The sequence below is a fragment of the Papio anubis genome, chromosome 13, assembly GCF_008728515.1.
Source record: "Papio anubis isolate 15944 chromosome 13, Panubis1.0, whole genome shotgun sequence".
In the NCBI taxonomy this organism is placed as follows: domain Eukaryota; kingdom Metazoa; phylum Chordata; class Mammalia; order Primates; family Cercopithecidae; genus Papio; species Papio anubis.
The window spans coordinates 67,785,645-67,809,286 of NC_044988.1; the positions used below are offsets into that span (position 1 = coordinate 67,785,645).

At 46.2% G+C, this 23,642-nt stretch overlaps 1 protein-coding gene across 2 annotated transcripts in view; it reads right to left on the minus strand.

The window, feature by feature from the left end:
* GABBR2 (gamma-aminobutyric acid type B receptor subunit 2) overlaps nt 1-23,642 on the minus strand; it is a 416,448-nt gene that overhangs the window by 275,072 nt on the left and 117,734 nt on the right. For both annotated transcript variants that reach the window (XM_021927328.2, XM_031654347.1), the window contains exon 2: nt 11,715-11,852. In XM_021927328.2, coding sequence (XP_021783020.2) covers nt 11,715-11,852 — 138 coding nt within the window. The remainder of the gene's footprint in view (nt 1-11,714; nt 11,853-23,642) is intronic.

The following is a 23,642-nucleotide window of genomic DNA, read 5'->3' on the forward strand; positions in this document are numbered from 1 at the left end:
TGTGGCCCACACCTGTAATCCCAGCACTTTGGGAGGCCAAGGTGGGTGGATCATGAGGTCAGGCGATTGAGATCATCCTGGCTAACATGGTGAAATCCCGTCTCTACTAAAATTACAAAAAATCAGCTGGGCGTGGTGGTGGGCGCCTGTAGTCCCAGCTACTCGGGAGGCTGAGACAGGAGAATCGTTTGAACCTGGGAGGTGGAGCTTGCAGTGAGCCGAGATTGCACCACTGCACTCCAGCCTGGGTGATAGAGCAAGACTCCGTCTCAAAAAAAAAAAAAAAAAAAAAAATTGTTAATTAGCTGGGTGCGGTGGTATGTGTCTGTAGTCCCAGCTACTGAGGGAGGCTGAGGTGGGAGGACCACTTGAGCATGGGAGATCAAGGTTGCAAGACTCTGTCAAAAAAAAAAAGAGGAGGAGGACGAAGAGGAGGAGGAGGAGGAAGAGGAAGAGGAGGAGGAGGAAGAAGAAGAAGAGGAAGAGGAGGAGGAGGAGGAGGAGGAGGAGGAAGAAGCAGAAGCAGCAGCAGCAGCAGCAGCAAGAAGAAGAATATTGCATGCCTGCTGGGTGCCCGGCACTGTGTGACACATTTATTATTTCTATCTCTCATCCCAACCTTATTAGGTTGGTGTTAATCCCATTTTACATGTTTGTCCCCGGAGGGAGCTCATTTTCAAATTCCCTCTCCAGTTCTTTCTAGACGCAATCTGTAATTCCAGACTCAACTCTACGTAATCTGCCGTTGTGCCGATCACTAGCAGCACCAGCTGTACCGTAAGTAGTGCGAGTGATTTATTTATTTAGAATGAATTATTTACACCCCGCATGTTCCCAGAAAAGGGTTGAAGTGGCTGGCGGTGAAAGACGCATAAACAATGAGGCCATTGGAGTTACATGTTGGGAACTGATATTACTTTAGAGACCATGATCTTGAATTAAAAATAGGGGTCAGAACCTTAAATTGAATCTTTCACCAGGCCGACAGGAAAGACATGGGGTGGGTCCTTGCAGGAATAGATTGGGAACCGCCCTGCCCTCAATAGCATCCGGCCCTTCTTTAACCTACCTCTGCTTCTCTGAAAACCAGAAGAGTGTGTGTGCCCTTTCACAGCTGCCTGGGGCTTCTTTCGCCTCTCCTGTAGGTTTTCTGTTTTAATTTTACTGTTCTGAATCACCTTCATGGTCAGTGATAGTTAATTTCATCCACACAACTTTGGATCTGAAGACACATGGAGACCTATACATTTTCAGGGCCCGGTTGGCATCACAGCGGCAGTAACATCACCACCTGAGATCTTAGTGGGCCTGATGGTCTGCAAAGTGCTCCCACATGGTCCAGCATCCCTGTCCCACCTAATGCTCTCAGTAGCCCCAGAAGGGTGGACAGGATTATCGCCATGATACTGTGAGTTCAGTGAGGCTCTGAGGGGGCTGCTAATTTGCCTAAGTTCCCTCTGTCAGTGAGAGGCATCGGAGGGAAAATGACCCGGAGCTTCGGAATTCCAGTCCTCTGTTCAGGCTCCTGCATCAAACTGCCTCTTTGCCATGTCTCCCTCTCTTGGATGGTGGTGTTGGGTGGTGGATTTGCACTGCTCCAGGAGAGCCTGGGAGAGTATACAGCAGGTGCTGCACTTGTTGAGTGACAGAATGAATGAATAAATACAGTATGAGTCAGTGAATGAATGAATGAATGGATGGATGAATGAGTAAGAACAGAACCTCTCTTTCCCTGAAGATTGGTAGGTGCTGCCAGGATCCACGCAAGCCAGGTTGGATGTGGGGACCACATCTCCACCCCTTCCACCAAAGGAGTGGGGGTTTGGATCACAAAGGGCAGTGATACCCCAGGCCAACTCAAAGCTGTGGAGTGAACCTCCTCCTCCATCCCTCATACACATTATTGGGTCCCTGTAAGTGGGACCAGGCACGGAGAGACTAATCCGACATGTCCACTGTCTTTAGGGTACCACAGTCAAATGGAGGAAGCAGAAATGGAGACAATGATGACACTGTGGTATAGAGACAATCCTGTAACAAGGGATGCTGGACACATGGCGTAACATGCCCAGAGGCTCAGAAGAGCCAGCAACTCACTTGCCAACTCTCACACGCTGGAAGTGGTTTTCAAGGTGAAAAGGAGAGGGCGGGCCTGCAGGCGTGGGACCCACTCAGGGGAAGGCTGGGCCTTCAAAGAGCACAGAGCAGCTGAGCAGCTTCAAGGGACTCTGGGTGTTGGAGCTGGGAGATTTGGGGCAAATGAGGTGGGAGGGGCAGGCACCAGTCAGCACTTTGTCCATCATGGTGCCTGCCACATGCTCCCCTCTCCATCCCCTCTGGCCTTTGCAGTGGCCTTCAGCTGCCCCACAGCCCTGTGTCCTAGGAGTGCTGTTGCCATGGCCACCATGGGTCCCACTTCAAGCCAACTTCCAGACTCCTCTGTCCTGAAAACCCTTCTGAGGGTTCCTTCTTCCTTCTACCAATTGGATCCAAACAAAAAGCTACCAAGCTTTTCCTCGCCTCATGTGTGACATGCTGCCCACTTTCAACACTGGGCTTGACTGCACTGGGCATCTGACGACAGCCAGGAAGGACCCTCCAAAGTCCCCAGGTCCTTGGTGTCTCTCTCCTGCCCTCTCTGCTTGGCCAATAGTGCATGCCCTTAGTATCATTTCTCCTCTTCCCTTTCTTCTTGTTTTTAATGAATCCAGAAGGTGGAAGCATCTCATAGATTATTAATGTGCTAAATGGCCCCCCTGGAGACCAGTGCAAAGAAATGGCACCAACCCGTGCTGGATTACTGGCCTCTATTCTCTTTCTTAGAGAGCAGCAGCAACAGTTTCCAGCTGTGCCTTATTGTACTGCTGCTTCTAACTGGTTTCCAATCAAGGCTGCAGGTTCACTTGCATGTACTGTGGCAAGGGTGTGGCAGTCACATGGCCGGGTTATGGCAGGATTCTGGCCTGGGTGGGTTTTAACTGTTGGGGGCTAAGAGGCAGACGTTGCGTGTACTTTGAGCATCTTGCTGAAGAGCCCCCATTCCATCCCTGACTCCTTATTTTCAGAGTCTGCAGTGTCAGAGTGAAAAATCCTGTTGTCCATGCAAAGCATGAAACTCCAATGGCCGTAATCAGAGATCTGCTCCTAGCAAAGGAGTCCTGGGCATCATAACAGCAGCTACTGGATTACAGTTTATAAAAGTGCTTTCCCTTGAAGAAAAAACATCTGCACAAAACACAGAAGGCGGGTTTGCTACTCCCATTTTACATAACAGAAAAGGGAGGCTAAGGGAGAGAAAATCAAAGTGCTGGAGGGTAAGCCACGGAGCCCCGCGTCGCTGTTCCTGTGAGACTTTGGCACGGCCCTACCCCATCTGGTCTCTGTTTTTCAGTCTGTACAACAGGGAGACTGGACCCAATGCGTGCTAAGCCTCTGCCACCTCTGCCATTCCATGAATCTACCCCAAATTCCACAAGCCACAGCTAAGCAACAAGCAATCTTTTGATTTCTCAGACAACCTACAGTTTAATAAAATAATCATTTGAGAAAATCATGTCAGATCACAAAATTTCTGTTAATTTCTGAAGCAAAATGGCATCGACTGACCATTTAGAATGATGCCAGAATTCAGTAAATAGCAAAAGGCCTGATTTGGAGGTTCTCACTGATTTGTTTTTTAAATGTCAAAACCAGGCATGCTTTTGAGTTTTCAGAAATCAAGTCCTAAACGTATTGGGAGTCCATTGCCAATACCTCTACACACACAGTGTCAACATCCTCCCGTGTGAAAGTCCTCCTTGCCTCCACTCCCTCACATGAGCTTCTCCAAGGAGACAGCCCCATGACACAAGCCGAAGTGTTGCTTCCCAGGAAGGTCCTTGGGGGGAGTGCCAAGGCGGGCCACAAAGCAGGGTGGGCTGTCGAGTGGAGGCTGGGGACAGAGCCAGGAGAAATGCATCTACAATTTAATAATCTGCCACGGCTGCCTTTTAAAGGACAGGCTCTGCGGGATACACTTCTTGAGGAAATAGTGTTTGCGTTTTCCTACGAGCAGCCCTTTATCCCTTTAGGAATCTGACTTTATTTTCATCAGCGAGATGATTTCTCTCTGCAAGCTGAAGCTGCGATCATCTCACTCCCAAGCAGGAAGGAGCGTGGTCCTGGTCTCTGAGGATGTCAAACTCCCTCTTGCTGGCATCTCTTGGACCTTTCCCAAGCTCTGTCTCCATCTTCCCCACCCAGCTCCAAATTCTCCTGGTTTCTCCCAGGCCCCATGCTTTCAGGACAGATCAGGCTGGTGCAAGATCTGCAGGACCGCCCCCAAAAGTGCCAACACAAGCCACCCTTAGATCTCTGAGGACAGGATTCTGGGTGGGTCTGAAAAAAACTGCAAAGGAAACTTAGTTAGAAAACGGCGGGGTGGGGGTTCCTGAGATGGGAGATGCAGGCTGAGGCTGAGCCCAAGGCTGTGTTAGGGCTCCCTTTGCGTCCGTTTAACAAGAGGCTGCAGCTGGAGAGTCCTCGGGTGACTTTAGGTCTGGCAAGCTCTGATGACGTGCCCTTGGTTCTTAGGGGACCAACTCAAGGCCTAAAAGACAGGCACCTGGCTCTCCATCAGCAAATACGCCCTGAGCACTGTTCTGCATCACTGCCAGGCCTGTACCAGGCCCAGGGGCAGAGTGAATGAGACACAACGCTAACCTCAGGCAGTTGCAGGCCGGGGTGGGCAGACATAGCAAACACCCTGGGAGGGATGTGCAGGTCAGGTCAGGAAGCACAGGGGAGGCCATGGGAGGCTTTGCAAAGGAGGGGCACCCAAGCTGCGCCAGGAAGAATGAGCACAGTTCTGCCAGCAGCCTGTACCGAGGCCGGCAGCATGAAGGGGCATGAGGTGGGCCGGGAAAACGGCAAGGTGATGGTGCACTCCATGGACTGTACCCCACCATGTACTGTGAGCTTCATCCTAGCGGCACTGGGATACTTGCCCTGGCAGCATCCCTCCACCCTCACCCCGGTGACCTCCTCTATGTCCTCTTTCCCACACGGGCAGCATCAATTGGAGTTTTTTGGACCAGCAGCATTTGTTAAACAGCCCCGGTGTCTGGGGGATGAACAGGCCTTAGAGAGCTCCTGGCCTGGCAAGTCTCCAGGGGCCAAGAGCATCACAGTCACCTGAGCCACTGATATTGAATTTGCACTGTTACCAAGAACCCCCATAAGTGACTCTTCCCATATAGGTGGAGAGCCACTGACCTGGTCTATGCCTACTCTGTGTATTAAATTTCCCCAACAGCAGGCGTGGCTGAAACCGGACTGCTCAGGGAACCTTGGGCCACAGGGAACTCATAACTTCACAGCCAGGCAGCTTGCTCCATGCTGGAAGCCTCCAGAGGCAGGGCTTGCTTGCAGGAGGTGGAAACCCTGCTCCCCGCTAACTTCAGCCATGGCTCCTGCTTCTCTCCACTTGCACCAAAGAACCAACAAAATCTATTACAGACAGTCATGCAACGCTGGAGGTCTGGACTCCTCCCTCCTTCCCAGTGCCCCGTGTGCTCTCCAGGCTGAACACCCTCAGCTCCCCAATGTCTAGACCTTGATCCTTCCCTGATGCTTTCCTGGGTTATGCCCTAGTGGGTTCCTCCCAGCATGAGGCCCAGATCAGAGCCCTGCACCCTGAGCAGGCTCTGACAGTTTGGAGAGGGATAGAGCCACTCTCACCTGCATGTCAGACCCTGGACTCTGTGAAGGTCCTTGCATATAGAGGGAGAAACTGAGGTTCCCAGTGGCTAAGTGACTCAAATCACGACTAAAACAATATTAGCCTCTCTATGCAGCAGCTATGAATCAAGAGGCCCAGCAAAAGGCAAAAGTTAAATTTAACCGATTTCAGCACCAGAGTGAATTTTCACCCCTCTGGTGTGTGAATCCCTATTTTTGTGACACAAGGAAACAGAAACAACTGATTATGCATTCCTGGCTGTCTCTGTCCGGCAAGCACTGCTCCTCCAAAAAGGGCAGCCAGAGCTCCTTTTCAATTACACAGATTACACACAGTTTCCCATTTGTGAAGCTCTGTTGTGAAGCCCAGTCTTGAATAAGTTAAGAGATTCATCAAATCCCTTGGGCACCTGTAGACCCACCCATCCACCCCTTCACCGTCTCTGGAAACAAGCTCAGCCTCCCTGGGTTGGGGTGGCTTGGGAGGTCCACAGAGTCTGGCTCATAATAAATGGGGCTATGTTCCCTGAGAATGAGAAGGAGGCAAGAATCCAGGCTCCCAGTCTACTCCCAGATCAAGATCCTGATCTTTGTTCTTATATCTTCCTTGTCTGGCTGCACAAGGCTGGGAGAAATCCAGTCTTCTGGGCTCATCCACCGTTCTGCCTCCCAGGTCCTCAGATAAGTCCAAACTGTTGAGTACCCTCCAGTTCCAAGCCCCCCAGCATCCCACATCCACGTCCAGTTGCAGCCATTGATCCAGCCCCAGTGTCTAGTAGTGAATGCTAGGGCAGTATTGTCTGGGTTTGGGCATCTTCCCCCACAAGGAGCCTGGAAAAATGCAGAGCGATTCTGTGGAGGTGGAGGCTGAGATTCTGCATGGTCCACTGCCCTCCCCACCCCACAGTCAGAGCCACACTGTGAGAGGCTCTGCCATGGAGCATTTCAGGCCCCTCTGTCCGCCTATCCTCTGCACTTAGCACAGTTCAGTACTCAGTGAGGACCTACTGTGAGCCCAGGCCCTGCGCCAGACACTGGGAACCAGGAGATGAAGAAGGGGTGGGGAAGGGCTGCCCCCAAGAAGCTCACAATCTGATACAGAAGACTGGTACATAGAACAAATTATTTTTCACAACACTTAATTTTTTTTTTTTCATAGAGACAGTGTACCACTTTTTTTACCCAGGCAGGAGTGCAGTGGCATGATCATAGCTCACTACAGCCTTGAACTCCTAGGCTTGAGCGATCCTCCAGCTTCAGCCTCTCAAGTACCTGGGACTACAGGAGTGTGCCACCACACCCGGCTAATTTTATAATGTTTTGTAGAGATGAGGTCTCACTATGTTCCCCAGCCTGGCCTCAAACCCCTGGCTTAAAGCCATCCTCCCGCCTTGGCCTCCCAAAGCATTTGGATTACAGGCATGAGCCACTATGCCCAGCCCATTCTTAAAATTTTATTTTTGTGAATTGAGGTAAAAGATACATATAAAATTTACCATCTTTACCTATTTTAACTGTAGAATTCATTGACATGAAATTTAATAAGAGAATACTGCACACAATATAGAAGGATGTGGAACAGTGTTTCTCAACCTTCATTTCACTGTTAGTCTCCTAAGAAGACTTTCTGGCTACTTTTTCCTACTCTTGCCGCCTGGTGAAATTGTAATACCACAGGCATACATAGATCTGTTTGTGTACTAGATCTCTATCTATGCTTTATACATTAAAAAAGTAAGATTTTTTTTTTGCCTCCGCACAAGAACCAATGTTTACTCCCTTGGAGGAGATATCACCTGCTATTGAGAATGCAGGGTGTACTGGAGGAAGAAATAATTAATTTACTTTTTGAGCTGGAGATGGGCAGCACCGAAGGAAAGGGGGTGAAGGAGATCAGGGAAGGCATCACAGAGGAAGTGGTATCCAGGGCTTTGAAGGATGAGCAGGAGTTCTGCAAAACAGGGCAGGGCCTCAGCATCAAGTCCCCCTTGCTGGGCAACTGGAGTTCCTGTCTTCCTCCAGACATTAGTCACTATAGTATCCAGTCTCCAAGCTAGCCCCCAGTGAGCTTCACCTCCCCCTGCACCTTGGTACTACTCCTCTCTAAATAAGAGCTAATTTGTGTGATCCACAGATTACAGCAGAAGTTATAGCATGCAATTTCCAGAGCTAAGTCCTAAAAGACTTGGTCTTTTCATGACTCACTTTGGGGAATGCCAGCTGCCTTGTCATGAGTACACACCAGCAGCCCTATGGAGACCTCCACATGGAGAGGAGCCACACTGGAAGCAGATCCTCCAGCCCCAGTCAGGCCTTCAGATGATGCCAGCCCCCAGCCTTCAAGTCCTCCAGTTGGGCCCCAAACACCATGGAGCAAACACAAGCCATTCAGTGTGTCTGAATTCCTGAACCAGAGAAATAATGAAATAATATATGATATTGTTGTTTTAAGCCACTAAATTTGGGGGGATTTGTTACCCAGTGATAAATAACTAACACAATCCCCATCTTGTAACCCAGTTCCCTGTCTTATCAACTCCTCTAGGTTGGAGGGCTGTCCTGCTCATGGCGAGGTCAGGTAGCTCTGGTCTGCAAGCTGGGAGTTTCCAACGTTGTGCTTGTTCCTGCAGCTCCTCAGGGAATTCTGAAGGACAGATGGTTCCAAGTGACACTGAGAATCAGTGGAATCAGTTGGATTCCTCTCTGGGCAGGGGATTTCCCTGGGACCTCAGCCTCTCATGCCTGGACAAACTGTCCATCTGCAGATCCTTCCATCCCTTCCCATCTCCCTCCATCCCTCTGATCATTGAGCAGACTTCTGATGAAGACTGTGAAATGACAGGCATGGGGAAAAAGAGAAGTCCAGGTTCTGTCCTTAAGGAGCTCACAGCCCAGCTGGAGAGACAAACATTTATAAACACACCCCCACATCTGCAAAACCCTAAGAGAGGGACAGGCAGGGTGGAATGGGACACTGGGCTGTGCACACGCTCTGCTAGAATTAAACAAGGGGAAGTGATAGAAAGGCTTTCTAGGGCCCAACTTTAGCAGCCCCCTAGTAGCAGCAGGAAAGGCTTCCTGAAGGAGGCAGGATTTAAGCTGGGTCTCAAAGAAAGGGTAGCACTTGATACACTGGATATAGGAAGAATGGGATGTTTTGGGTGGTAGGAACAGTGTAAGAAAATGTGGGAATGCAAGACCAGGAATGACAAGTAATCAGGGGATTCAACTTGGGGAGTGGGAGGAGACAGGGCAGGACTAACCACAAAGAACACTTAGTTAGCACTTACTGTGTGCCAGGCACAACTCTAATCCCTTTTCAATCTTTCAATCCACACGACAACCCCATGAAAACAGTCCTATTACCACCTTGATTATGCAGATGAGGAAACTGAGGTTCAGGGAGGCAGCACATAGCTCTAACTAGTAGAGAATGTGATCCTCAATATTCAGGAGAGCAAGCTCAAGCCCAAAGAAGCTAAGTGACTGGTCCAAGGTCTCCACAGCTGTCCTAGGCACTTTGAGGGCTGAGGCCAGGCTCCCATGGCACACTGAGCCATGGTGGCTTTCAGGTGTGTGGTTAGGTTTGTGGTTAGGTTTGCACCAGAGCACACGGCTGCTTTTCTGGCCTCCTCTTCGTGTTGCATCCACCCACAATCAGCGTGGCCTGCTCCGGCCACAAGGAATGACTCAGCACTCCCCAAGCCCACATACTTTCCCACCTCCTGCTTTTGCACGCCCAGTTTCCTCTGCAGTGGCGCTCTCCCCCATGTCTCCAGCTGTCCAACGCCCTCTCCTCCTTCAGCAGCCAGCTCCACTGCACCTGCCCTGGGGCTTCCTTGACCCGAGGCTGAGTGAGGGGCCCTCGCCTGGGCCCCACCTCTCTTTCATCACACCTGCTATCGCTTGTGCCCACCACTCCTTGTGGCTGCAAGCTTGGGCTCCACCCCAGCACCCCATGCATGCAGCACCAGACTCAGAGGAGGTCCCCAGTCAATGCAAGTGGAATGAAACAGATCCTCTATGTGGTTAGGCTCCTGCTCACCCTGCCACTCTCACTGTCTTCACCCTGACTCCCCACCCATCACACTCCAGCACCACTTCCCTGTTTTCTGTTCCATGAATATGCCAGGTTCTTTCCTATCACAAGCTGCCTTCCTGCGTTTGCTATTCCATTCATTGACATGGAATGTGCTTCACCCAATGGTCTCCTTCTCACCCTTCGGGTCTCAGCTTGAATGTCACCTCCTCCAAGAGACCTTTTCTGACTACCCAAAGGCAGTCACTATATATCTCATCACCGTGTTTCCTTCTATCATAGCCAAGTTTCCTTACTACAGTCTTATCTTAAGGGCCAGACTGCCCGAGTTAAAATCCTAGCCCTACTAATTGTTAGCTGTGAGTCCTTGTGCAAGTTATATAGCTTTTCTGTGCCTCGGTTCCATTATCTATAAAATGGGGATGATAAGGTACCTACAGCATAGAGCAGTTATAAAAAATTAAATGAATTCATACAGAAAAATACTAAGAACAGTGTCTAGCACATGGCAGACCCTCCATACACAACCTTATTATTATTATTTAATTATTTACTTGCTTCTTGCCTGTCTTCCTCCTAGAATGTAAGCTCCAGAATAATGTGAACCACATCTATCCTGTTCAGCACTGTATCCCAGTGTGCCTACCAAAATCCAGGCACAGAGTAAGTTGCCTATAATATTTGTCGGATGTATGTATGTATGGATAGATAGACAAATAAGATAGATAGAATAGAAATAGAGTAGAGTAGATAGATAGATAGAAAGTAGATAGATAGATAGATAAGATAGATAGATAAGATAAGATAGATGAATATAGACGAACAGATAGACAAATAGATAGAATAAAATGCGTGGGAAATTGCGATGAATAGATAGATAGATAGATAAGATGAATGGAATAGATAGATACGACGAAAAGACAAGATACGATAAATGGAGAATGAATGTCGATGTCGTCGTCGTCGTTTCGTCGTCGGCGTCGATAGATGAATCGTCAGTAAACCGATCGATACTTCGTCGTCGATCGTTTCGTCGTTCGTCGATCGATCGTCGATGGAAATACAAATGGGTGGATGGATGGATGGAAGGCTAAATGGATGGATGGATACGTGAATGGATGGATGGCTGAATGGATGGATGGATGGATAGGTGAATGGGTGGATGGGTGGATGGGTGGATGCATGGATGCATGGATGGATGGATGGATGGATGGATGGATGGATGGATGGATGGATGGATGGATGGATGCAGCAAAAAAGTAAACATGTGTATGAGCCACCACTCACCCCTGGTGGTCATATAGTTCCATACTCTTCTTTCCCATCCCCAACAACAGCTAACACTGGCAAGTCTTACCTATAATAGACTATATGTGTGTTGGTGGAGCATTCAATGATGTACAAAATCTGCCAGGGCAAAGAGTGAATAACCGGCAAGGAGCCCAGGAAAGACTTAACTGAGGACAAAGGCAGTCTTAGAGGACAAAAGAGAATTTCAGTGGGAAAGGGAGGCTTGGCAGAGAATTGATGAGCAGTCATCTGGTTAAGGGAACATCAAGAGCAGGGCTCTGAGACCCAAAGGTCCAGGACACATGTGTGGAAAGGCAGAGTGTCTGGCAAGGCTGTGCTTTGGAGGAAGTGGAAGGAGCAGGAGATAACAGTGGACAGGCAAGTTGGACTAGCATCGATGACCCAGAAAGCTGGGCTAGGGAATCAGTGGTGATCCCTGAAGCCTTCAAATACATGGTGGTAGCATCAGAGCTGCCCTTTAAAGACCCACCATGGGGGCCATGCCAGGTCAGGCCAGCAGTGAAAAGCTATGCTATCACCCAGGAGAAAGTCCAGGAGACCTGACCTAGGCAACATAGAAACCACATTGTACAAGGAATCATTCCTGCAAAAGACTGAGGGCCAACCAAAGACACCTCCCCACAACAGAAGGTAGCTCGGACCTTACCTGCACCAGATTCCAGCCTTGGAGGGACTCTGCAATGATGGATGTGACGGATGGACAGACACCTCCAAACACCATCAAGTGGTTCGGCCCGTATTTTATTGCATCATAGAAGGCTTTCAACCCTTTCGCATTGTCGCACTGGGAAGCAACACATAGAAAGAAAGGTCTAAATTAGAAACAGCTTTTCCCCAGGGACATGAGCCCAACAAACAAATCTTTCCTTGTGGAAACCTTTTGGGTTTCAGTTCTCCCATGGTGGGGAGTCTCCTTAAGTCAGCCCTGAGTCCATGCTGTGAGCTCAAAGAGTGTGGTCTTGGCACCCACTATCCTGTTTCTGCTCCTGTTAAGTGCCCTCCAAATCTAGGACCTCCCTCCAGCACCCCAGCTGTCTCCCTTCAGAGTACACTCATGAAAAGCCCCCATAATGCCTCGCCCTGGGATCTCCCTTTTTCACAGCCATTTGTATTTTAAGGATGATCCCACACTCATTAAAATAGCTATCAATAAAAACACACACACACACACACACGCACACAGAAAACAACAAGTGTTGGCAAGGGTGTGGAGAAACTGGAACTGTTGTGCCCTATTAGTGAGAATGTAAGATGGTGCAGCTGCTGTGGAAACAGTATAGTGGTTCCTTGAGAAGTTAAACATAGAATTGCCATATGACCTAGCAATTCCACATCTAGACGTCTACCCAAAAGAACCAAAGGCAGGGACTTGAACAGACAGTTGTACACCCATGTTCATAGCAGTGTCATTCACAATAGCCAAAAGATGGAAACAACACAAATGCCCATCAACAGGTGAATGGATAATGGAACAGTGGTGTATCCATGCAATGGAATATTTCCAGCCTGGAAAAGGAAGGAAATTCGGACACATGCTACAACATAGATGAGCCTTGAGGACATTATGCTAAGTAGAATAAACCATACAAAAAGACAGCTATGATATGATCCCACTCATATGAGGTTATCTAGAGTAGTTAATTTCATAGAGAAAGAATGTAGAATGGTGGTTGCCAAGGGCTGGGAGGAGCAGGGAAGGGGTCTTCTTTGTTTGACAGGCTCAGAGTTTCAGTGGGGATGACGGAAGTGTGTTGGAGGTGGATGGTGGTGATGGTAGCTCAACAATGTAAATGTGCTTAATGTCACCGAACTGTACACATAAAAATGGCTACAATGGTAAATTTTAGGTTACGTATATTTTTACCACAGTCAAAAAAAAAAAAAAAAGATGATAATGAGGATAAATCTAAAGAGAAGATTCATTCAGCAAACACTTGCCAAGCACTACTCTGTGTTCAGTCCAGGGCTGGACATTGAGGAAACATAAAAATTGGATCCAGCCCCTGCCAAGGAGCTCCTGTATTAGAGAGAAAAGTTCACCAAGAAAACAGTTCACGGCGACCCACCATGGGAATGGAAAGGGGCCAGGTGCCCATGATGAGTATCAGGATTCAGTTCTGGCTCACTCAGCACCTTTCCATCCTCGCCTCCCTCAGTCAAACCCTGTGGTCATCTCTCCCCTGAACAGAGGCTTTGGTTTCTACTGGGCGTCTTACCTCCCCATGGGCAAGTTGAACCCCCCCACCATCTAAGAGTCTGAGGGTCCTTTGTCAAATATAAATGAATTCTTCTCACTCTTCCTGCTTTCCATGCACTTAAAACCCAAATTCCTATCAGAATATATCTCTCGAAAGGTTAAAAATGTAATTCTCATGAAAATCGATAGTGAACACATGTCAAAGTTTTATTTAACTCATTAATAAGGGGATCTGCAGGATGACAAAGTGGATTCAAAAGAGCATTTAAGGAACAGGGATTTTTACAGCGACTGAAAAAAGGAACAAGATAAGATTGCCAAATTACACACAAATGTCCCACAGGGTGACAAAACCACAACCTTTGGGGACAGAAAAGAAAATCATTGAAAACCAGCATATCTTATCTGTTTTAGAGGCTTGCAAAATGTTTAGGTCTTAATTAATTGAGCAAAGTTCTATTCCCCCAGTCAGATGACCCTTAGGCAGGAAAATGCTCTAAGTATTAGGGTAAAGGGTCACATAATCACATCTTTGTATTATGTACAAGTTTGGGGTCATTTTCTTAACACTCCTTATCACAACAGAAGCCACTCAGTCCAGCTGCTGCCTCCCAATCTGGCCTGAGTTCCCTTTTCTCTGCCCTTTGCTCTCCAAGTACAGCCCCACAAACCTCCTTCCAGTTCCCTGAAACCAAATGCACTTTCCTTCCTACCTCTGGGCCTTTGCACTTGCTGTTTTCTTTGCTGGGAACACGATTTCCTTGGTTCTCAGCATGGCTCCTCCTTCCCATCAATCAGGTCACCCTCCCCAAAATATCTCCCACCCCCATTCACTCCCTGACACGCCACCCTATTTAATGCCCTAACATAGTTCCTAAAATTATCTGAAATCATCTTGTCTACTGTTTGTTCACTTGTAGATTGACCGATTTCCTCAACTAGAATGAAAGCCCCAGGTGGGCAAGGATTTTGTCACTGTTTTCACTGCTGTCTCCCCAAAGCTTGGAGAGGGGCCTCAGTAAAGATTCAGTAAGATCTGCTGGGGCCAGGCGTGAAGGCTCACGCCCGTAATCCTAGCACTTTGGAAGGTTGAGGCAGGCAGATCACTTGAGGTCAGGAGTTTGAGAACAGTCTGGCCAACATGGCGAAACCCCGTCTCTATTAAAAATACAAAAATTAACCAGGCGTGGCAGCACGCACCTGTAATCCCGGCTACTCAGAAGGCTGAGGTGGGAGAATCACTTGAACCTGGGAGGTGGAGGCTGCAGTGAGCCGGGATCACACCCTGCACTCCAGCTTGGGTGACAGAGCGAGACTCCACCTCAAAAATAAAATAAAATAAAATAAAATAAAATAAAATAAAATAAAAATCTGTTGGACACTTTCCCTTCATCTGCTTTCCTCCTCCTTGCTCTACTTCCACGTCTCTCTTTATTTTCGTATTTCTCTCCATTCTGTGTCCTCCTCATTTTTTCTGCTTGTCCTCCACCTTCCCCTTAAGTGACCGCAATATGGGATCAGAGTGAACTAGGGTTTCTTGCTCCCTCTTCATTTATTTGAGAAACTCCTCAGAACTGTGGCCCACGTCTGTGCCGGCAGGGACTCAGTCCGACATGGTTTCTGGCCTCGGGGAGCTCACTGATGGTGGAGGCAGTGAGGCCGGGGCACGTGGTCACCTCCCGTGGGGGATGGCGGCAGGTGCTGTGGGACACAGGCAGATCCAGGCTGTGGGCACTGCAAGGAAAGCCAGGGAGGGCTCTGGAAGAGGGAACACTTGAGATGGAAATCGTAGGCGGAGGAGCAGCACGAATACAGGCAAGGAGGTGGAAAAGTGAGACGGGAACAGAAACAACCCAGCTCGCTTCAACAGTGAATGACAAGGATGAGGTGGCCAGGGAGAAGGTTTAGAGCTCTCAACACCAGGCTAGGGAGCTTGAATACTACAGATTTTCGGTAAACAATTCAATTTAAAATTTTTAATTTAATTTAAAAACTGGCCAAGTTAATTTATTTTCCCAAGAAAGAAAGAGAGAAAGGAAGGAGGAAAGAAAGGAAGAGAGGGAGGGAGAGAAGGAGGGAAGGAGGGAAGATTAAGTTCTTACTGCTTCTGGGGCCCTCTATTAATTATCCCTATTCCTTGATTGAAAGCAACACTTCTCACCCCCAGCAGAGCATGAGCAGATGTAACAGAGTAGTTCATGTTTTAATTGTTTCTACCATGATTTTTTTTTTTTTTTTTGGAATCTACCATGATTTACTGAATCATTTCTAGTTTTAATACATTTCTGTAATGACTTTGGCTTGTTTTCTAACCTGTAGCTAATGACAATGATAATAACAGTACCGCAGGATTTATAATCAAAGTTGCATTAAAATAATATTAGCAACAGTGAATTTATTAATACATGCTTGCTCAGCAAACACTTTCTGAATATCTAGTCCATGCAAGATTCTGTATTAGTAACAATGTCTTGGCTTCTCACAAATATAAAACACTGGGATATGTCAACTAAAATATCTGAGACTATTTGACAACCAGTATGGGAGTTGGAGGATCTTACAATGTTCCCACATATTTATCTGACTGAATTTTCACCAGACTGGGTGTGGTAGGCAAAGTTTTGGCCGCATTGACCTTCACCCCTTGGAATTACCTCCATGAATATTTTATGTTACATGGCAAAAGGGACTTTGCAGATGTCATGAAGGTTACTAATCAGTTGACCTTAAATTATTATACAGGTAAGCCCAGTATAGTCACACAAGTCCTTAAAAGCAGAGATCTTTTTTACCTAATAGCAGAGGGGAGATCAGAGATTGGAAGCATGAGATGAGTTTGATATGCCATTGTTGGTTTGAAGATGAAGAGGTCCACATGTCAAGAAAGCAGGGACCTCTGTTCTACAATTGCAAGAAACTGAACTCTGCCAGTAACCAGAATGAGCATGGAAGCAAATCTTCCCTAGTTGAGCCTCCAGATACGAACCCAGCCCAGGTGACACCTTGATTTTGGTCATATAAAGCCCTGACAAAGGGACCCAGGGGAGCCACACTGTGCCCAGACTTCTGGTATAGAACTGTCAGACAATAAATAGGTGTGGTTTACATCACCAAATTTGTGGTGATCAGTTACAGAAGCATAGAAAGCAAATACACTCAGGTAAAATGGGAAAAATAAGAATGACACAGTAAGGTTTTCCTTAAAGTTAATTCCATTTGAAAAACGATCCTTAATTTACAGATGAGGTCCTTTGTAGTTGTACGGTGTTGAAATACTTTTGTGTTATAAAAGGATATAAATGAGAGAGGTCTTGTTTTTAATGTCCTGACATGACAAAATAGAAAACATTTTCACCCTATGTAAGTTTCTGTTCCGTGGCCCTCCCCTTCTTGGTGTGTGAAATCCCAACATCTAGGCATTTCTAATCTAGCCCCACACTCTCAATTTCAGATGCAGAGACTGAGGACTAGAGAGGAGAAGGGATTTGTCCACTGTCTTGCCAGGATTAGGAGAGGGATTTCTGGATTCCCAGTCTCTCAGCATTCGAATAGTCTAGAGAACTCAACAGGAGAAGAGAAGTTTAAAGCTAACAGCATTCTAGAAAAGACCATTTCCCCCAGGATAATGCCACAAGCCTAGGTCTCCAGATCAGAGCTCTTGGCTAGAAGCAAGAGAAACAACACACTGGGCACCAAGCATGCCTCCCTGGCTCCCCTAAAGGGAGCATCTTTGCAGTGAATAACAAAATAAATCACATGGATGTATCTGTCCCATTTTCGATGCTATTTTCCCTTACCCTAATTTCTAATGCTGTATCTTCTTACCTAACATGATTCGTGTCCCAAATAGATGGACTTTCCAGCTCACCAAAGGTGAATTTTGGGGGCTGGATCAGCTTAGAGTTTTTTTGTTTGTTTGTTTTGTTTTTTGAGACGGAGTCTCGCTCTGTCGCCCAGGCTGGAGTGCAGTGGCGCGATCTCGGCTCACTGCAAGCTCCGCCTCCCGGGTTTACACCATTCTCCTGCCTCAGCCTCCCGAGCAGCTGGGACTACAGGCGCCCGCCACCTCGCCCGGCAAATTTTTTGCATTTTTTAGTAGAGACGGGATTTCACCATGTTAGCCAGGATGGTCTCGATCTCCTGACCTCGTGATCCGCCTGCCTCGGCCTCCCAAAGTGCTGGGATTACAGGCGTGAGCCACCGCGCCCGGCCAGCTTACAGTTTTTTAAACTCAGCCCCTCAGGGGCCTAAAGCCCAGCAGATAGGGCAGTGAAAGGAGCACTGAGCTCCTCGCCTTCACTTCAACCAGCAGCTCCTCTGCCATCTGCTTCATCTATAGCATCAGAGCTCCACAGAACACTTAATTTTAAAGCTAGTAGTTTAAAAACACTTAATTACACTGCTAGTAGCAAAAGTGTTTGAAAACCACCCAGATGACCCTGAAGGTCCTTACAGAGTATAGTGTTTGTCTCTGGCCTCAGGCAGGGTGGGTGAGTGTCTTATAAGCATGGTGTTTCGGCATACACGCCAGAGGCTACCCACTGTAAGTTAATCCACTGCACGTGAATGTACCTAATGATCGAGTCACCAAATCGCTGGGGAACTTCTCTAAGTTTTAGTTTCCTGAAGGACTCCTTGCAGATACATTGCCACAGCCATTTCACAGGATTTGTCCTTTCAGCTCAGGTGAAAGTCAATATTATGCGTATTTCACATTTTCCCTTCTCTAATGCTGCACTTGGAGATGTTCCCCTAAAGGGCTGTTGATTACCCTCCTCTTCTTGCGGACCAGCCCCAGCCTGAGCCAGGGAAATGCCGGAAGCTTTTCGATACCCCATTTAAGGTATCTGTCTGACAGCTTTTAGTGAGCTGTTCACTGGGCAAAACCATCATTCTGAGAAGTTATTTATGGCAAGTTGTCTTTCCGTGATTTGGTTTTTGATGAATTACTCTCAGAGCCACTCTAAGGGGGGTCTGAGTCCTGGAAGAAAGCTATGGGCTTTATCATGCTCTCCTTTTCCCCCCACTTCCCCCACCAGAAACCCCACTCACTTCTAGAGGATATTCTGACTGGTTGGCAATGGCCACAACCTGACCAGCAGGCAGGAAGTAATTCATCACGGTTCATACTCTCATGCAATAGCTCAAAGCTTCATGACTGGCCTAGCCTCTGTCTTCAGTCTTGCCACCTGGAGATTGGCTCTAGCACATAATAGGTGCTCCATAAGTGCTGCCTTCCTTCCCTCCCTCTTCTCTCTGGTATTTGTTACTACCTTCCTTTGACTCCTCATCTACTGAAGCTCATGGTCACTACCTCACAACTCCTGTCTGCTGTTCCACTACCAAGGGCTTCTCCTTTCCTATAAGGACTTATCACAGAGAACTCATCACTGGCACATATAGGCTCTTAAAATTCAGCACTTAAAAATGGGAACAGATCCAAAAGCCATGAAAATCAATTTTCAAATGAAAAAGTGAGGCTCCAGATGAAATCCATTTTCATTTAAATCTCATTTTTAAAGAATTAAAATACTTTTTTGATTTAAAAATTTCAAAGAAAATGTTGCTGAGAGTTAAAATGTAAAAATGCCAAGAAAATGTCAGAGTTAATAACAACCCATCTGAAACTGGGAATTACTCCATGCAGAATTTCAGAATGGAAAGAGAATTTAAAGGTAATGTGTCCAACGTGCCTCCGTTAGAAAGTCCCCTCTGGGCCTCCCGCACAGGAGCACTCAGTATGTGCTCACTTCTGTCCCTCCAGTGCCAGGGATCTCACTCTCTCACTAGGGAGCTAATTTGTCCTCAGCCAGCTCTGCTTCTTTGAAAATTCTTCCTATCATTGGCCTGGAAATCAGACAGCTAAGCTCCACAGAGTGACTCAGAGAGATGTCTTCAGGCTAAACTACCCTTAGCCCTTCCAATCATCCCCATACAGGACAGTTTTACAGCCTGCTTGTCCAAGAGTTATTTCACGAACAGCCTTTGGAGGACAGATTTCGGGGGCATGTAGCACCTAGAATGGTCCCGCAAATACCTCCATCTGCCCTGCCCAGGATAGCAACGCTAGCTGACGTATACCGTGCCCTCAATATGCGTTAGGCACAGTACTAAGAACTTGATGTCAAGGATATTATTCATGCCTCACAATATTATTAAAAGCTATAGGCTGAGCATCCCTAATTCAAAAATCTGAAATCCAAAATGCTCCAAAATCCAAAACTTTTTGAGCACAAATATGCTGCTCAATAAAAATGTTCACTGGAGCATTTTGGATTTTGAATATTTGGATTTGGGATGTTCAGTCTTTAAATACAACGCAGCTATATCAAAACCTGAAAAACTCCAAAATCTGAAACATTTCTAGTCCCAAGTATTTTGGATAAGGGGTACTCAACTTGTACTGTTATTTCCCTGTTACAGATAAGGAATTTGAGGCTCAGAAATAATAACTTGTCCAATTTCAGGTAGTCTAACTTCAGAGCACCATTTTATTTTAAATAAGAATATGCTACGAAACATTTCACTCACAGAAAAGAATATTCCATATACAATAACTTAATAAGGTATGAAAAATAGTAATGTGAACACACGTACATTCAGCATCACAGTTATGTTGAAGACCTCTGTGCCCACACCTGCACATAGCCCTCCTTCACCCAGGCGGAGCCCCAGGCCTGAATTTTGCATTTATCCTTCTTTTCTTCTTCTTTTTTGAGACCATCTCTCACTCTATCACCTAGGCTGGAGTGCAATGGCATGATCTTGGCTCACTGCAACTTCTGCCTCCCAGGTTCAAGCAATTCTCCTACCTCAACCTCCTGAATAGATGAGATCACAAGGCACATGCCACTGTGCCCAGCTAATTTTTGTATTTTTAGTAGAGATGAGGTTGTGCCATGTTGGCCAGGCTGGTCTTCAACTCCTGACCTCAAGTGATCCACCCACCTTGGCCTCCCAAAGTGCTGGGATTATAGAAGTGAGCCACCGCGCCAGCCCCTTCTTTGCTTTTCTTTACAGTTTTATATGTATGTGTTTCTTAAACACTATATCATTTAATTTTACTCATTTTTGAACATACATATAAATGGAATTGTGTTTATACATTTCACCTGAAACTTGCTCTTATGGCTCCACGTTACGTTTGTGAGATTTTATACGCTGACTATAGCTGTGGTTCATTCATTTTCATAGCTGTGTAGTATGCCATTGGGTGAATATGCCACTGTTTGTTCATTCCTCTGCCAATGGACCCTTGGGCTGTTTCCAGCATTTCATTTGGTTGCTGCTGTAAGCAAGATGGTCGAATATTTCCATACCTGCCTCCTGGCACACATATGAAGAGTTTCTCTAGGGTATAAACCTGGAAATTCAGTTGTTGAATCAGAGCGTTTGCTGCATGTTCTCTAAGTGGTTTTATCCATTTACACTCCCATCAGCAGTGTTTTAGAGATCTCACTGCTCCATATCCTTGCCAGCTTTAATTTTTGCCAGTCTTGTGGGTATTTGATATCACATTTCAATTTGCATGTTCCTGATTACTAAAGAGGTTAAGCCATCTTTTCATATGCTTATAGCCTGTGTTTCCTCTTTTGGACTGGTGACTTTGCCCATTTTTCTACTGGGTTGTTTGTCTTTTCCTTATTGATTTGTTCAGAGCACTCCCAGCCACAATGCCAAGCTGAATGAAACAATCACCTCCCACATTCTGAGTATTGACTTCTGTTAATGCGGCCTCAGTCTGCACACCTTCTGTTGGGCTCCTACATCATACAGAGCTTGCTGTCAGTCAAAACTACTAAATCAGCACCTATTATCTTGGGTAGCAAAACACCTACAATCCTTCCTTGGTGCCCAGGCGAGAAAAAACCTATGTGATAAAATCAGCCAACCAAAAGATGAATCAAAAATATAGATCTCAGGAATGGAGGAAGACTTGTGGTAAAAAAAGGAGTGATAGTGAGCGCAAGACCTATTTCACGTGAAACAACTGGCAATGTGAAGATCATAATGGAACATAAAATGCAGGAGGCAGAGGAGGGAAGAGAAGTTGTAAGATTGTTAATTTCCTCTTCTTCCATAGAAGGGCTTTAATCGATACCATCTAAAATTGAAAACTGTAGTTTAAAAGCCAGGATTTTAACCTCACTGCTTTTCATAATCTTTTATTACCCTTGGAGAGACATTTTGGAAACAAATATTTTCTGTAGCAAAGGCAAAATTGTTTAATGGTGAGCAATTCCTTCTATTTTACTTTTCCTCATTTGCTTCTGTTACACGCAAATAAATAAAATTCAACAACAATCTAAAGTAGGATGCAATAATGATCTCATTTTATAAAATTATTTCTTTATAATATATGCATAGAGAGAGATCTGGAATGAGAATCATTGAATGTTAAAGGTTATGAGATTTCAGTGGTTTTTTTGTTCTTTCTTCTTTTACTTAAATAAAAAAAAAATACAGATTACTTTTATAAAAACAGAAAGTCATTTTTAAACTGGTAAGCTTTCCACACCCAGGATGCTTTCTCAATCACTGAAGTTTCCCTCTTTCTGTTCATCTGTGGGTGATTTTCTGAACCTAAGAACAGACTTTAACATTTATCATTGCTAAATCATGTTCAAAATTAGCCCAGCACCATGTCCAACTGAATTAAACATACACTATATTGTTTTGCCATTGCAACTAATTCACTGAAACATTTTCAATCATCTACTAAGTACTAGGAGCTGTCCAGGAAACAGTAAGTTCATGTGACCTATAAAAATTATTTGAACAGAACAGGTACCCAATAAACATTTACTGAAGTGCTAAATTTAGAAACAAGAATAGTAATAATAATAACACAGTGAGCCCTTATATAGCATTTGCCTGTGCCAGACACTATTCTAATTGCTTTATACACACTAGCTCACTGAATCTTCCCAATAACCCTATGAATCATGTCCCATTATTATCCACATTTTAATAGATGAAGAAACTGAGGATCAGAGAGGTGAGTATTTGCCCCAAGTTGCACATAGTGAGTGAGGGGCAGAGTTGGGAGTCAAACCCATGGAGTCAGGCTCCAGAGTCCATGCTCCATCATATCCATGTTCTGTTGTTCTTCTTGGGCACACGGTGAGACTACATTTCCCAGCCCCCCTTATAATTAGGTGTGACTACCGAGTTTTGGGCAATGGACTATGAACAAAGACGATGTGTGCCATGCCCAGGTTGGCCTGTAAAACCATTCCATGGGCATTCTGTGCTCTCTTTTCCATCCATAGTGTGAGTGGGGAAAAAAAATCCAAGGACCTGAAACAGGAAGAACCCCCCCCAGATCCCAAATCCCTATGGCAATCCTGGAAGGGGACATCACCATGTCACGAGAGAAACCATCCCAAGGAGGACAGCCTTATGAGCTGACAGCCTCCAGGTGCAGTGTCTTTGGGTATGCCTCAGAGGAGGCCACCCTCTCCCCAGACCCCTCCAGCCATGGACTGAGCATGGCAGAGGAACAAGGGCTCCTCATTTCTGGCCAGTGTAAGACTTGACTACAGGTGATCTCTGAGCCCACTGGTCCAGCTGGAACTTTCTTAGAGCAGTACTGCTGCCAGGGACTCTTCCTACCAGAGCCTCTTTCCTTCTCCGCTCCCTTTACTGGTGTCAAACCCACCGCACAGTGTGAAGGCTCACCCTGCCCATCTCTCTTCATATCCTTTCAAAGGAATTTCCCCAGGGCCCCTCTAACTCTGAGCATCTGCTTCCCAGAACACCAACCAACACACCCCTTCAAGCTGCACTTGACAATGACATAAGCAAGAAATAACTTTCATTCATGAAACTTCTGGGCTATAGAGGTGCAGTCACTACAGAGAGGCTGCATCAACTAACAAACATCCTTAAATGCCTGCTGTAAGCATTTTGAAACATAAAGAACCAGCACACCTGGGAACTATTAAAGAAGGGTAAAGACAGTTGAGAGAGACAAGTAAAGATTACAGGAAAGGGTACAAAGTGTATATGCCTTACATTTTAAAAAGTGTTTTCCTATCATTCAAGACACTTACGTCAAACCAGAACGAGAATTTCAGGGATATAGCCAGAGATAACTAAGGTGTACTGAGCTTGGCTGTCTTTTTTTTTTTTTTTTTTTTAAAAGACAGGATCTCCCCCTGTCACTCAAGCTAGAGTTAAGTGGTACCATCGTGGCTCACAGTAGCCTCAACCTCCTGGGCTCAAATGATCCTCCCACCTCAGCCTCCTTAGTACCTGGGACCACAGGTGCACACCACCACCACCACACTAATTTTTTAATTTTTTGCAGAGACATGTCTCACAATGTTGCCTAAACTGGTCTTGAACTCCTGGACTTGAACTCCCGGGATCAAG